The sequence below is a fragment of the Tasmannia lanceolata genome, unplaced genomic scaffold, assembly GCF_043159265.1.
Source record: "Tasmannia lanceolata isolate RefF3 unplaced genomic scaffold, GAP_Taslan_0.1 ptg000007l, whole genome shotgun sequence".
Classification (NCBI taxonomy): domain Eukaryota; kingdom Viridiplantae; phylum Streptophyta; class Magnoliopsida; order Canellales; family Winteraceae; genus Tasmannia; species Tasmannia lanceolata.
Genome location: NW_027518684.1, coordinates 10716990 through 10733669, shown reverse-complemented (window position 1 = coordinate 10733669; position 16680 = coordinate 10716990). Strand labels below are relative to the sequence as shown.

At 40.3% G+C, this 16680-nt stretch overlaps 1 protein-coding gene across 11 annotated transcripts in view; it reads right to left on the bottom strand.

Moving 5' to 3' along the window:
- Positions 1-527: 527 nt before the first annotated feature.
- Positions 528-16680, bottom strand: part of LOC143881850 (histone deacetylase HDT1-like) — a 59100-nt gene continuing 42947 nt past the window's right edge. For 5 of the 11 annotated variants that reach the window (XM_077385160.1, XM_077385158.1, XM_077385159.1 and 2 more), the window contains 13 exons: positions 15936-16006; positions 15583-15797; positions 15447-15462; positions 15209-15279; positions 14895-14957; positions 14617-14653; positions 5147-5203; positions 4994-5045; positions 4632-4728; positions 4230-4332; positions 2968-3061; positions 2533-2665; positions 1839-2206 (listed from right to left, as the gene is read on the bottom strand). In XM_077385160.1, coding sequence (XP_077241275.1) covers positions 2140-2206; positions 2533-2665; positions 2968-3061; positions 4230-4332; positions 4632-4728; positions 4994-5045; positions 5147-5203; positions 14617-14653; positions 14895-14957; positions 15209-15279; positions 15447-15462; positions 15583-15797; positions 15936-16006 — 1076 coding nt within the window. In that variant the 3' untranslated portion in view covers positions 1839-2139. Of the gene's footprint in view, positions 803-1838; positions 2207-2532; positions 2666-2967; positions 3062-4229; positions 4333-4631; positions 4729-4993; positions 5046-5146; positions 5204-14616; positions 14654-14894; positions 14958-15208; positions 15280-15446; positions 15463-15582; positions 15798-15935; positions 16007-16680 lie in introns of those variants that run through there. The other 6 variants (XM_077385163.1, XM_077385165.1, XM_077385166.1 and 3 more) reach the window with 4 other exon arrangements.

Sequence of the window (16680 nt, the reverse complement as noted above, 5' to 3'; positions counted from 1 at the left end):
AAATATGGCCCATGTCTTGGGAAAAAACAGAAGAGGATGCATTTCTCTATGGGCTCTTCTATTTTTCGCTCCTGGGGTTCTCTCAACCATGCCAATAGCAAACTAGATTTTTTTTTCCTTGGATGAGCTTTGCATTTAGACCTGGCAAAATTGACCCGTGCCTGCTGGTCGACCCAACCGACCCACGAATTTGCGGGTATGGGTTGGCATATGAGTGACCCGTCAAAGTTGACCCGCAGGTCACCCAACCGACCAACACATGGGTTGGGTTGGGTGAACCTGCGGATACCCGCATTTCGTTTTATTTTTTCGAATAGATACCGGTTGCATTTCCTAACTCGCAACAAAGGGAGAAAGAGGAAATTTCTCTCTTTTGGAGGGTACTCCGTGCATTTTGTGTTACTTCATTGAGAAGCAATCCATACTGTAACGACCCGATTTTCCATAATCGAAGTCGCTACCAGCAAAAGAAATAAGGAAGGCCAAAAATCACATATTTTTTTTATTTTTTTATTTTTACAATAGTCTAGACTAATGGAGAAGCATTCTTATTCCAAATAATTATTGTCCATTATACTTGGATTGAACTGAGTTGAACAAGGATAACAAAAAAGGTCCATAACTACTAAAACAACCGAAACATTTAAACTATTAAAGCAGAAATAATTATCTAGAGGACTTGACTATATCGTCATTCCCCAAAACCACTACGAACACTCTCCCATCCCAAGTGTCGCCCAAATTTGTTCTCCTGCGAAGGCACTATCAGGCTCATCTTCTACCACATCATCACCTATGAAATCTGGTAGAGAAAACTAAGTTAACAGCAAGGTCATTTGACCGAAAAATGTAATAAAAGTACAACACAGATGATTGTAATTGAAAGATAACATTTCTCATGATTTTCACTTATTGAAAAAGACACAATAGAAGAATAACGACAATATGAAGATGAATCCAATAAAAGTATGTCTCAACGAAGCAAGGGCTACTTAGGGAATCCAAAGGTAAAATTGTAATTGTATCATCTTAATAAATCATATGGTTTCACTAACTCCTCATAATCATATACACGATGTGAATCTTCAAATACCCGTCGGTAAATGGCCACACGTAGTTCTAAGACCTTCTCGCACTTTTTAGTATGAGGCCAACACAAAACACCGTATATATAGATTATGGCCTAAAGGTAAAAAGTTCTATCACAAGAATTTTGCTTACGGGGATAATCATTGAAGTCAATGGTTCAAATAAGATAAGCATACGTACAAGCAATAGAAGGGAGAAGTGAAACAATCATAAGTTAACTTCTGCACCAGTGTTAGTGCTTCCTTCTATAGAAGGGGATTTTGTTGTGTACATTGATGCTTCCTTTAGCGGATTGGGTTGTGTTCTCATGCAATCAGAAAAAGTCATTGCTTATGGGTCGAGACAGCTGAAGAGGCATGAAGTAAATTACCCCACTCATGATTTAGAGTTGGCGGCGGTAGTGTTTGCTTTAAGAATATGGCGACATTATTTGTATGGAGTGAAGTTTGAGGTTTTTACTGACCATAAGAGCCTCAAATATCTTTTTGATCAAAAGGAATTGAATATGCGCCAGAGGAGATGGCTCGAGTTTCTTAAGGATTACGATTTTACTTTGAGTTATCATCCTAGGAAAGCAAACGTAGTGGCGGATGCTCTTAGTAGACAAGAACATCCTAAATTGGCTTGTTTGATGATGAAAGAGTGGAAATTATTAGAGCAGTTCAGAGATCTGGATTTGGGGACTCGTGACGTTGGCAACAGTTCTTGGGGGGGGGGGGGCAGGGGCAATTTCATGGAATTACAAGATATGGAAACAAAATATATCGATAGGAACAACCAATTTTCTATGTAGAGGTACTTACTAATCCTTATATTCCACAACTTGCAACAATAGCCTTCAAAACATGAAAGAAATGAGTACTTCAACACTTCCCATCATTGTGCTTAGCCTTGTTGTGGGATTGCAAGGCAAACAATTTCATGGAATTACAATATATGGAAACAAAATATATTATAGGAACAACCCAATTTCTATGTAGAGGTACTTAATAATCCTTATATTCCATAACTTGCAAGAACATCCTTCAAAACATGAAAGAAATGAGGACTTCAACATTCCCCATCATTGTGGTCAGCCTTGTTGTGGGATTGCAAGGCACCATCAGAGTTGAAATCCCTGCAAGACAAAGATAGACATTTTTGGGAGTTAAGAAAGTAGCATAACAGCACCCATCTATATTGTGAGCTTTTAGCAAACCAACCAGGTATCGATTTGTTGATATATATATATATATATATATATTAAAATGGTCAGTGCAAAATCGCATAAAGATTTAGCAAAACATTTCGCAAAAATCATTGTCTCAAATTCTGCAACTAACAGTCAGGAAATAGCATTACTTTGGTTAGATTAAACAAAACAAAATGCAAAACGGAGCAAGTCAAAAGAATGCTAAAAGGAATAGAATATGAATGAAAAAGGAATCGAATATGAAATCATACTTGTTGCAGGACTTGCAAGAGAATTGGCCTACAGATTTTGGAGTTTGAGGCTTCGACTTGTCACTATTCACAGGTATTTTAGCAGCCTGCATTGCAGGGCAAGGAGCAGCTGTGTGTCCACCTTTCTTGTCATCTACAGTTTATTAGTTGGTCAATAACATGTATGTAGCAATTGAATTTTGCACTGAACAAATTATAGAAACCCAATATCAGGTAATCTAAAAGGGGTTCCAAACTTAAGTGCCAATAAATTATAGTGACCAAAAGACTAAAATATCCACAAGTACAGATTTCCTACTTGTACTCTTGCAAAAGAGGAATTGAACAATTTTTTCACAATATATAAAATGAACAATCGTTAAGAGATGTTAAATGCCCTATAAAATTAACGTCTCGTTAAATGCCCTACAAGCAAGGTGAGGTGAGTTACCATACCTGTCTTTTGGATTCTGGGTGTAACCAACTTGGCCTCCTTAGAAAGAGGTGTCTTAGCAGCAGGTTCTGCAGGTCTCTTCTTGCTCAACTCAGCCTTCGCAAAAGGAGAACATGTATATGAAAAGAAGCTTTAATAATACCCACAAATTCAATAAGCAAGGAGCTTAACTAGCCCGTGACTAAAAGTCAAGACCAAAGTCACAGAGGAGAGTTCTTAGTCACTTGGGACTCATAGAACAACATGCAAGATGGTTTAAATCAGAATGAAACTAATTTTTACCATGTTTTTCTTCTGTTGAAAACTATCCAAGAGAGGTTGAGACCAAGCCTTGAAAGGATTTGAGTGAAACTCAAGGAAAACTAAGGTGCTCTCTTTTCAATCTTGGGTTGTATCATTTCTGGTACGTCATTTAATGAGGGAAGATTTACTATATACAATGATGAATTGGGTGAAAGTGAAAGAAGACCCACGGAAGCTAATGGCATTTCAGTAAAGTTATTAAAATGGAGAAGATAGCACCGATGAGAGGAAGAAGATAGTGCCGAAGACAGCCATGGCTCTTCATCTGCTTCTTCCCCCTCCCTGAGCCGGTCAATTCAAGAGCTAAAAGACGAAATTGATGCAGTCGAAAAGTGCAGTCAAATATTCAAAATGCAATGGCTTGATTCCCCATTTACAACAATCTCGGAATGTTGCCTTTAAAAACTTACATTTAGTTCTCTCTGGACGTTAATTTACATATTTGCCTTCTGGTTTTAGGGCTTTCTTTAGTGGGTTAATGATAATAGACGGAAAAAGGATCTCTACAGCCAAAAGGAATGGTCATGGGGTATACCACGAGGTCTAGGGTTCAGGGTTGGTAGAGAGAGAGAGAGAGAACTTGAACATGCAAACAATGCCATGGTATTACAAGATCATCTTAAAAATTTGACAACAAACCTCCTCTGTGAAATCCATTTCAGCAAATACAACAAAACAAAATGCCATTTTGGAGTTTTATCAACAATTTGCTTGTGTAGGTGGGGATCCGGTATTTTCTGAGTCCAGGACCTAGTCTAACACTGAAAATCTTATCCCCGTCATACCTCTTTTCTTTCCTGCCTCCCATCCGTCTGTCTTCATCCAGCTGCATCAGACTACACAGCCTGAAGCTCATTTCTTAACCAAAAACCCTTGCATATCAAATAGTCACTGTAAACAAAATAAAACGATAGGAACCTCCCAGGAACAATCAGTTTTCTATAAGAAGCTGGTTACTTACCGTTAACCTTGGGTTTCCTGAGTCGACGTCGTTCTTTATAACTTGGGAGACATCGTGATTCTTCTTATTGTGGTATTGAAAGTCATAGAAAGTTGAGAAATCTCTGTTAGGCAAAGATAAAGACAAATATAAGTGTATTTTTTTGGGGGCTCAGAAACTTGAGGTCTTAGAAACTAGAATAACAACACCCATCTATACTATGAACTTTTAGCAAAACAACCGATATTGATTTCTTTGATATCTATAGCATATTAATATGGTCACTTCAAAATCCCATACAGATTTAACAAAACCTTTCGCAATAATCATTATCTCAAAATTTGCAACTAACAGCCACTAAAATACATTAATTTGATTACACTCAAAACAAAATGCAAAAAAGAATAGAATATTAAAGCATACTCTCTACAAGGAGTGTAAACATATTTGCGAGGTGTGGTGTTAGGCCTCCAATTGTCACTCTTTGCAGGTGGTGCTATGTGCCCACCGTTCTTCCCACCTACAGTTTATTAGTTGGTCAATAACATGTATGCGACGTTTCAACTTTGAACTGAACATATTATAGAAACCTAATATCAGGTATCTAAAAGTGGTTTTAAATTTTGATACCCAAAATTGTAGTGACCAAAAGTACCTAAACATCCATAGGCTTAGATTTCATAGTCGTACTCCTCTTGCAAAATGGGAATTGCACAATTTTTTCACAATATATAAAATAGACATCTTGTTAAAGAGCCCCGTACAAGCAAGGTGAGGTAGCATACCTGTCTTCTGGATTCCGAGTGTAACCAACTTGGCCTCCTTAGGAACAGGTGTCTTAGCAGCAGGTTGAAAACAGGCAAATGAAAAAGAAGCTTTAATAATATCCACAAATTCAATAAGCAAGGAGCTTAACTAGGGGCACATTGTAAACATACTTTCTTAGGTGTAGCACCGTCTTCCTCGTCAGAGCTTTCTTTCCATTCACGCTTGTCCTGTAAAATGTTCATCCAATCAAAAGCAAGACATTTAGTAGATTAACAATTGATATTTTCAATGGGCAATATTGTAGGTTAACGAACAAGCTAAGTTTTTCCTTCAATTATATTGATTTCCCAAAAGAAGACCCACTATTATCCAATCACACCTATTGAATATCTGGACTAACATGAAAAGGTTCCAATCCTTGGGTTTAACTCCATTCCTCATGTGAAGGATGTCAGACCCGACTTTAGAACCCTGGCTTTGTTTTGTTACAAGTATTTACCTCGTAGATTAGTGGTCTAAGTAGTCAACAGGGAGGAGACAAGCCTTGCAATTACCTGGAACTTACCTCGTAGAATAATTGTAAGCAGTGTTTGGTTGTCAAACTTGTAGAGTGGTGGTAGAGGGTGTCATTACCAATATAGAGAGAAGAGAGAGAGAAGAGAGAGAGAGCATCATTCCCAAGAAATTCAAGCAAAAAATTATCTTTATTGTGGTTTTTGGCTTGAATTTTAGAAGAAGACAAGGGTGACACAACAACAAAGCAAGAAACAACCAGGAAACATCCAAAATGTGGCACCCAAAAGCCAAGCAAAATCCTAAGCCATCCCCGTCTTTTGTGCAAAGAAACAAAGAATAAAGGTCTGTTGGAAAAATCGTACTAAACATACATATTTTCCTTGCATTATTTGATTGCAATATACTATTCACATAGCCCTTGTTGGCTCTGAATTTTCCAAATAAAAACCTTTTTTCGCTGCTCCACTTTCCTTTCTCTTTTCTTTTTTTCTGAAATGGCAACATTAAATATATTAATATACAGCACCGAGATGGTCCATAAAGATTACATTAGGCGATCAAAAAATAAAACAAAATCAAGGAGGAAGGATGTCAAACCACTCAAACTCTAACCTATTCACACCCGCTCTCGCTAGAGAGTTTGCTTCCTTATTAGCAGACCTCCTTACATGCTTAAAAATAATCGAGGAACCCAACGCTAGATCAGAGATTTCCTCAATTAAAGATAGGAACCTCCAGGGAGGAGCTGCAAGACCCGAAAGCCAAGATATAACATTTGAAGAGTCGCCCTCCACGATTACCTTATCATAAGACCCACTTTCCATATGCTTTATCCCGCAATATGCGGCTCTTACTTCCGCCTCGTTTGAATCCGAGAAGCCAATGGGCCCCGAAAAGGCCCACAGAACCGCACTCTCTGAGTCTTTGCACAAGCCACCAATACTTGCTGGACCGGGATTGCCTAAGCTCGATCCATCAAAATTCATTTTTACCATATCAGCCGTAGGTGCTTCCCACTGTTGTAATATTTGAACTTTTCTCCCTCCTTCATTACAAATAATCTGCCACCCTTCCCAAAGATCAAAAGCCGAAACGAACCTAAAGAGGGGAAGACTTCTAGCCCACAGAATACAAGCAACTATGATCTTTACATACAACCAATAGGGGGTTTTAGACATCCCTTCAAACACCCTAGAATTCATTTTTTTCCAAATAACCCACCAAGTGGCTAGAAGACAAATCTTCCAAAGCACTTTCCCATTCTTTTTCCACGGACACAGCTCCCAACTTTTAATCAAATCAGAGATGGAGTTGGGAAAAACCCAACACACACCGAAGCGCGATAAAATGAGGCCCCAAACCTCTCTAGCGACTTTACAGTGAATAAACAAATGGTTAATGGACTCACCGCAGAGAGACACAAGGGGCAGTGATCCACCAAGCACATTCCTCGCTTTCTTAGAAATTCAATGGTTTGAATTCGGCCACTCCAAACAGACCATCCAAAGAAGGCCACCCTAGGAGGGCACAGAGATTTGCATATCATAGATGGAACAGAGACTTCAACACTAGGCACCAAGTGAAAATAAAAAGATTTCACTGAGAAGAAGCCTGAAGAGCACCACACCCACACTCTTCTGTCAGAGCCGCTTCTTTTGATATAGCCTCCTTCAATCATCTCATATAAATGTTGTACAGATTCAATTTCCCTATCAAAGAAACCTCTTCTGAACTTTAGACTCCATACCACCTACAAGTTTACCCTATTGAAACACTCCGAGACATATGCCTCCTTTTGGGATGAGACTAAGAATAAGTTCGAAAAAACCTCTTTGAGAGGTGCAGTCGAGCACCACGCATCTGACCAGAATCGAATCCGGTCACCCAAATACACTTTAAATCTGACTCCTTTACTAAAATCATGCTCCACCTTCAAGATATCTCGTCAAACAGTCAACCCTTTTGGACCGTAATCATCTGCCGAGCACCACTTTCCTTCTCTAACCCCGTACTTGCTACCAATAACCTTCACCCACAAAGAAGATTGCTCCACCTCAAATCTCCACAGCCACTTACCTAGAAGAGCTTGATTGAAACCTTTGACTCTCCTGATACCCAAACCTTCACTATTTAACGGCATACAGACGGATTCCCATTTAACCAGGGAAATCCCTCCCTTACTGCCTGATCCTCCCCACAAAAATCTTCTCTGGATCTGCTCAATCCGCAGAACCACACTCGCCGGGCACTTAAACATAGAAAAAAAGTAAATTGGGATGCTAGAAAGCACCGCCTTGATTAGAACCAGCCTTCCCCCTTTTGAAATCAGATTGTGTTTCCATGACTCCAGTCTTCTCTCAATTCTATGAACAATTGGATTCCATAGGTCCTTTTTCGGTCTTCCCACTTCCAAAGGGAGGCCAAGGTAAGATGCTGGCAAAGACTCTAAGGCGCATCCCAAAATCTTCGCAAACCCAGAAGCCACACTCTGATCCACTTTAATTGCGTATTACCTGGATTTTGAAAAATTAGATCTTTGCCCAGAGACCATCTCATAACACCTTAAGACCGCCTTAAGATTCAAGATTTGAGACACCTCCGGAGCACAGAATAGGAGTGTCATCTGCAAATTGTAATAATGAGACCTCCACTTTGTCCCTCCCAATAATAAAACCTTCAAATAAACCCAATATACTCTCTTTCTGCATCAATCTACTAAGGGTATCCGCCACAATCACAAATAAAAAATGTGAGAGAGGATCCCCCTGCCTCAAACCCCTAGAGGATTTGAAGAATCCTTTAGGGGATCCATTAATGAGAACTGAGAACCATGCCAATGAAATGCAATTCCTTATCCAACCGCTCCATCGATTTCCAAAACCCATTCTTCCCAACAGGTAATCCAAACAATCCCAATCCACCCTATCATAAGCTTTTTCCTCTAATTTACACAAAACCCCTCCCTTACCACTTCTTATATAAGAGTCAATTGCTTCATTAGCAATGAGAGTACAATCTAGGATTTGCCTATTGCAGACAAATGCACTTTGACTTTCCGAAATGATTTTACCAAGAACCACTTTAAGCCTATCCGCCAAAACTTTGGCCAATACTTTGGAAAGACACCCCACCAAACTAATCGGCAGAAACTCCTTCACCATCGATGCCCCCTCCACCTTCGGAATCAAAGAGATAAAAGTGGCCCCAGTACCTCGATCTAGAGTCAAACCTTCATGGAACTCCTGAAAGAATCGCAAAATATCGGACTTAACATACTCCCAACAATCTTGAAAAAAGGCAAGACAAAAGCCGTCAGGGCCAGGAGCCTTGTCCCGAGCCAGAGAAAACAATCCTTTCTCAATCTCTTCCTCCGAGAAAAGAGCTTCCAGTTTAGCGTTTTCCTCCAAACTTAAGTTGCCAAAAACCACCTCTTCAAGAATGGGGCGACCCACGCCATCAACCGAATAAAGATTCCTGTAGAAATCAAGAATCTCCTTCGATATGACCTCCTTACCCGTCACCCTCGACCCATCCACCATCAATGATTCTATTCTATTCCCCCTCCTCCGCACACTAGCCATAACGTGGAAATATGTTGAATTTTTATCACCCTCTACAAGCCATTTTACTCTTGATTTTTGCCGCCAAGGTATTTCATCATGAAGGAGCAAACCTTTATGCTCTTGCTTCACTCTCCCCAACTCCTCCCAATCATCATCCGAACACAAGCCACACTCCCCAAGAACATTCAGCTCAGGCATTTGATTTTCCAACCAAATTTTTCTCCCAGCAGACATTTCCTCTCTCTGTCACCCATTCTTTTAGCTTTTTCTTCACATGCCTCAATTTACTACCAATCACCACGTCAGCTGGACCCACTGAGATGCAAGAATCCCACCACCCTCCTAACCTCTCCTCCATTTGAGGAAGATTCAGCCAGGCTAGTTCAAACCTGAATGGAGGGGGACCCCAGGATTCCATCCTGGGATCCAACAGGATCGGACAGTGGTCAGAAACCGAATGAGCTAAAGCCTTCTGAAACACATCCTGATGAAAGTCCAACCACTCACTAGAAATTAAAAAACGATCGATTCTGCTTCTGCTCTGACCTCTAGACCACGTGAAGGATGCACCAGACAGAGGTAAGTCCACTAGCTCATGATCAGAAATAAAATCAGAGAAAGCCAACATATTCTGACTTACTCTCTGACAGCCCAATCTTTCTCCCACCTCCTTAATTTCATTAAAGTCTCCTCCCCCAATACACCAAGGATGAGAACAAAGATCTCTCACCTTACCCAATTCCTCCCACAACAAAATTTTCTCCACTCGGAGGACAGAACCATAAACTCCCGAGAAAAGCAAGAACGAATTGTCATCCACATTTCTAAAAGAAATCGATAAAGAAAATTCTCCCTGCCACACCTCCTGATTTATCCAGTTTACACTATCCCAGGCTATCAAAATACCTCATGAGGTCCCCCGGAAGGTAGAAAAAGAAATCCCAATCAGCTTGTACACCTAAGCTTCTCACATCAAATCTGTTGACAGATTCCATCTTCGTTTCTTGAATACATAAGAGATCTGGGTTCGTTAATTTCACCATTTCCTTTACCTGAATTCCCTTTTCCTGAGACCCTAAACCATTTATATTCCAAGAAATTATCTTCATTAAACCACCTTGTTGATGGCACTCTTCCCCTTCCTACTGCTAGAGATCCTCCCCTTCCCCTTAATGGAAGAGCCCTTCCCACAAGAACTAGAATCATAATTAATATTCGATTTTAACCTGAGCAATTCCCTCTCTTTCCTCCTCAAGTTGATCTTTGAAGTATTAGATGAAGCCCCATATTCATAGTCTCTTAATTCAGCAGATTTAATCCCTAATCTGAACTCATCCTCAGGCCCCGCATAAAATAGACCCAAATCCTTACTAATTTTCAAAGTGTGGTCCACCATAAATTCAGCAACCTCCTCTCGGGATCCCTCCCAGTGTCTCTTGCCATGAATCTCCTCCGATGATCCTTTAGCAGCTGCACACCCGCCAACCAAATCCTCCATACAGTTATTTATGAGAACATTTTCCTGAGAACCTTGCCTTGCGGAACCCCCCTGAGAATCTTCCTTGATAAAATGAATTGCTTTTAAACATCCGGATGCCAAATCCTCTCTTGAAAGAAGCGACCCCAGCTTCCTGCGAATACGTGATTGCTTGGCTGGAAATGAACACCCCATAGAAATTTTTACTAAATTGCCGAAAACAGGCTCTCCCTGGGACCCAAATTTGGCCCCTACCCAACCTAAAGATCCACAAAGATCAATCATCACCCACTCTCCTCGCCCACCCAGACTTCATTGAATTCTAATTGGGATACAATACTACTCGAAGTAAACCATTCATGGAGACTCTTTCCTCTACCAACTACAAACCTAGAGCCTCGATCCAGACTCACTATTGATTGAGATGAAGAAATAGATTGCAGCGCATCGAGCCCAAAGGCAGGAACCAGAGAGTCAAAGCCAGGCGAATAGCATAAAAAGTCTCTTCTATCTCCCAGAGGCCGAATTTGAGAAGGGGTTATCAACTTACCTAAGTTGTTGGCAGAAAAAAATTCAGGCCCATCACTAAACTCCGGGTCAACCAAAGACCCAGGCCCAAAAAAAGGCTCGCAAGAAACATAGTCCCCAGCCCATTTGCACCCATCAAGCTCACGGGAAAGGGAAGAAAACGGGCCCATATCCACAGACTTTTCTCTTAAAATACTCAGGCTCTCCAGCTGTCTACTGGACCTCGAAGAAAACGCTGAGCAGATATCCACAAGACTATTCAAATATTCTGACGGATCCACCACCTCAACGTCAGACCTGACCAAACCACAAACGCTCCGCCACCTGTACACTTTGGGGAACCCAAATTTTGGATTTCAAAAAATCCGCCACCTGGATTCAAATTAACATGCGCCCCAAGCAGCGAAGGATAAGAAGAAGGACTATCATGCGCTGGCACCGCCGGCTCAGCCAATCCCACACCTGGCCCGGAAAAAACATCTGGAACCGACGACTCGACCAGACCCAACCTAGAAGCTCTTCTACCAAAGATCCCTCCAGAGAGGAAACTGTCAATCCATCTTCCTCCCCTTCAAACACCGATAAAACCCTCCCCAAGCTACGATTCTCAGAGTCCACAGACACTCCATCAGCACTGCGCTCCTCCTCACTAAACTCCTTTTGAACCAGAACCCACCTTTTAGCACCATCAAGAGAGACTTGTATTGATAACTCATTACCTACTTCGTCTTCTGAGATTACCAAGATTCGAGCCACCCCATAACCATTACCAGCAAAACATGAAGGATCACACTTAACAACCTTACCAATTTTCTCCCCAATTCTCCAAAAGTTATCTTCACACCAAGCTTCAGGTGGAACCTCAGAAATACTCCACCAGATAGGACAACCCTCCTTTGAAAATTTAGCCACCCACACTAGAATTTTAACAAACGGAGAATTTACGGCATTTTTCCAATCCGATATAAGCTCAGATCTATTGATCCCTGCAGAGGGGTGCTCAACACCTGCAACTCAGAAATTTTGCACACCACCACTTCAGCAAGGACTCTGTTTTTGCGGTTAACCCTTCTCCTATCTTCCCCCAAATACCCATATCAGCATTGCTTACAGACTTAAGAGGAACCACCTCAATGTTAAAAGCCACTCCTTCAGAAGTTTGAGGAACAACCTTCTCCTTCCTAACTTCCACTGATTGCTTCCCCTTATTTTCCTTCCTTCCAGCACCCATCGATTTCCCAATAAATTGAGAGGGGAAATTAAAATCCAAGGTGGACCAGAAGTTATTACATTCCCAGCATCTCACCCTTTTGCGAAAATTCCGAAACCCACACCTACAACATCTCCAATCCCCCAAAGATCCTAACCTTCTTCTCCGGGAAACACTCTTTAATCTCCTAATATCCCTACTTTTCACAAAGGTCCAAGTTCCTGCCTCAACTGGATCCCTCCCATAGGAGGTCACCCACACCAGAGCCACCAAAAGAACCCAACAGAACCAGATTTGCTCCCGTCGCCACAGATCTTACCACCCAAGCATTGCGCAGGCCTTCTCCTAACAGAACCAAGTTTGCTCCCGTCGCCTCAGATCTTACCTACCCAACAATACTCAAGCCCTCCCCCAGAATAGCCAAATTAGACCCTTCAAACCTCCTAGAACAGCAACCTTCTTCCCAGACGCCACAAGACAAAACCCCCAAATCTGCCATCATGTGCAGAGCAAATATCTGGGTAAACTCTCCAGACACCGACTCCGACTCAGATGAAGAACCAGAAACTGAATCAGAAACAACCGAGGAGGACGATGAACCTTATGTTTACGAAGCAGAGATTTCAGACTCGGCGAGTACAGAAACAGATACGGAAGGAAGTGAAGAAGAAGAAGGAGAAGAGGAAAGATGGGAAGAAAACGGGGAAAGAAGGCCAAACACAAGGAGCGAGACAACCCCCCCCCCCCCCCCCCAAACGGCAGACGCCGACAAAGGCAACCTTCGCCTGAAGCTACCAACTCGGATGCTTTCCGGGCTGCCTACCTACGCTCGCCAACTCACAACAGCAGAAAATTGATTTGCATATGTTCTTTGTGAGATTGCATGGTGCTGAGAAGTTTATGATCTGCAGCTTTTATTTTCCATTCTCTTTGAAAGTAAAGCAAATGAATCTATATTTCTTCACTTTTATATTGTATACATGTAAACAAAAACTAAGTTCAATGTAATGTGGCTAGCCCGTGACCTATGTTGCATGGATTCTTTGCCCCCCTATGCCGAATCCGTGTCGACACATCTCCGCATCCGAATCAGACATGGATTCACATGGGACACACCGGGATTCTTGTCGTAGCCGTGTCCTGCACGAATCCTCTCTTTTTTCGAGCGAATCCGATTCATCGTTGTCTCTTTTGAAATGTGAATCTTGTATATTTTCCCTTTAAACGTATTTTCTTCTTAACTTTTTTTTTATATGAAAGCACAACCCGTACTCTTTTAATAAAAACCATAGCACCCCGACCCTCGAACATTAACCTCCTTCCTCCTTCAACTCTCTTAATACAAAACTCACCGCAACCCTCTACCCTCAAAATTTTCATGAATATATATGAGCGCGCGCGCACACACACACACACACACACACACATATATATATATATATGAAAGCATACACTTTACAAGGATGGCAAGGATATTTGCCAAGTCCGGGTTGAGGCGTCCAATTGTCACCACCGTTCTTCCCACCTACAGTTTATTAGTTGGTCAATAACTTTGAATTGAACATATTATAGAAGAGAAAAGTGTATCTCCTCGAACGAGTAGATATCTACTCCATCGCCCCGAAACACATTGGGCCCACATTGTCTGGATGATCCAAATCATTCATTTGACAGGCCCTCACATAGATAGAGTGTGCCCAAAAATCAGCTCCATAGGATCATCCTAACCCTTCGAACAGTTGAGGTAAAAAATAGATAGATTTGTGAAGGTTTACAGCAGTCCATTTTAACCTCCACAAATCGAAGGGTTGAGATGATCCGTTGGAGCTTTTTTTTTTTTTGAATGATAACCGATTTCATTAAAAAGGAAGACTGAGATGGTCCGCCCGAAGATACAAAGAAACAACAACAAAACGAAGAAAAGAACAAGCAAACAAGCAACAAACAATATGGGACCATAAGATACACTTTGTGGGACCCCACTGTATTGGAGCTTATTTTTTGGGCACACCCTATCTATGTCAGGGCCCATAAGATGAATGGTTTGCATCACCGAAACAATGTGGGACCCCACTGTATTTTAAGCCGATGGAGTAAATAAGTTATCCACTCGATCGAGTAGATACACTTTTCTCATTATAGAAACCCAATATCAGCTATCTAAAAGTGGTTTTAAATTTCAATACCCAAAAATTGTAGTGACCAAAAGTACCTAAACATCCACAGGCTTAGATTTCATAGTTGTAATCTTCTTGCAAAATGGGAATTGCGCAATTTTTTTACAATATATAAAATAAACATATTGTTAAAGAGACACTGACAGACAAGCAAGGTGAGGTAGAAAACCTGTCTTCTGGATTCCGGGTGTAACCAACTTGGCCTTCTTCTTAGGAACAAGTGATTTTGCAGCAGGTTGAAAACAGGAATATGAAAAAGAAGCTTTAATAATATCCGCATATTCAATAAACAAGGAGCTTAACTAGGGAGACATTGATTCAAGATGAATGCAGCTAACAATCATTTAAAAGATAATTATTAGTCATTATAATAGTCCAGTAATAATACTAAGCTTGAAACCAAATAGCTTTTCTTTTGTTCTTTCTCTAGAAAAAAAATCTATATACCTCAATTCCATCTTCCTCATGATCATCCTCATTATCGCAATGGAGTTCCTCTTCAAGATTTCTCTGTACAACGCTCATCCAATCAAAAGCAAGACATTGATTTAGTAAATGAACAATTGATATTTTCAACGGGCATTATAAGTAATTAACGAACCAGATAAGTGTTTCTTCTTGAATGATATTGATTCATGATGAATGCAGCTAACAATCATTTAAAAGAGGATTATTAGTGATTATAATAGTCCAGTAATAATACTAAGTTTGAAACCAAAAAGGTTTTCCTTTGTTTTTTGTAGAAAAAAAAAATTGTATACCTCAAATTCAAGTTCCGCAGATTTATCATCATATTGTTCTTGCTCCTGGTTGGATTTGGGCTTCCCAAACCGGTGAAAGAGAAAACAAAGGTTATTGCCAGGAAAAAGAACTACCACTATATATACATAATCCAATCAATAGACAAAGATTTACTATATGGCGTATCATTGAAAGCATATGGTGTATCATTGAAAGCAGAACTTTGGAATAATAGGATACATGATTTCAAGACTTACCAGTGAAAACATCAGATGTGACAAAGAGAAAAGACCACAGTCAAGGAAACCGATCAACGAATAAAAGAAGTACGCAGTGAAACGTAAGTATTTAAGACACCAAAACTATTAACTGAAGAAAATAATACAAAGGATATTCTTTCTGAATGCTGGTTTTGTAACCAAAGAAGCAGACACTCCCATTTTCCCAACTGTGAGATAGTTCAAATTCTTTCTCAAGGACCAGATTAAATGAATATTGAGCACAGGTTTCTGACGAAAGAGTTCCAAGGACTAACTTCTGATCCCCAACCTTAACATAGAGGCGAATGGGCACATTTTCCTTCTCCTTTTTAGATTCCCCAAGAGATGCCTACATAATGGCAGTAGAACGTTTAATTTTTTTTTTTCTAATAGCCAGGAGAATGTTTAATTGGAGGCCGCATATTTAGTAAAGGCAATGAATGCTGATTTAGAGAATCAAAGAAAAACTGTCAGACTTGATAACTACCAGTGAGATATGCACACATTTATCAAGACCGGGCTCGCACTTAAGGGGCTCCCTGGCTTTAACTTCAACGCCTAGATATCATAACAAGTTTACCAGATAAACAGCTTCAGCAACAAGAACCATAACTAAAAAACATAAATTTACAAATATCAGTAAGTTCCATTTTACATGTACATGAGGAAACAAATCATTTCAGAAGAAGACAGGGACACCTTCCTTAGATTAATGGAATTTTTCCAAGCCCACAGATATTTGACATACTGTGAGAAACGGCAGCACAAACGTGGAGCTCCCGGATATATATTTAAATATTCTTTTAGCAAACAATCAGGCCCTTAACTAGATTTTATCAGATAAATTGATAGAACCCACAAGTTTTGAGTTCAGGGATTCATATCTCTCAAAATATTTCTTGTACATATAATACAGCACTTAGCATTTTTGATAGGGTGAATAAGATAATGCAGACTAATGATATCACAGAACTAACTTGAAGACATGGAGAGTAAAAAGGAATCCATTCGAACATCTCACAGTTTTATTATCAGCTCTTTAATGTTGCCAATTTAAGGACAGCTGAGCACAGGAGGTGAAAGCAACCCAAACAAGTAGGAAAACATATAGAAATATTTATGGCCAAATTTACAATAAGCATTGATTCTTCATGACCAGTCAGAAAATAAGCTGAAAGAAAAATAATGTTACTATGAAATCTGCTAGCAGTAAAGTTTGAGGAAGAGTCGTG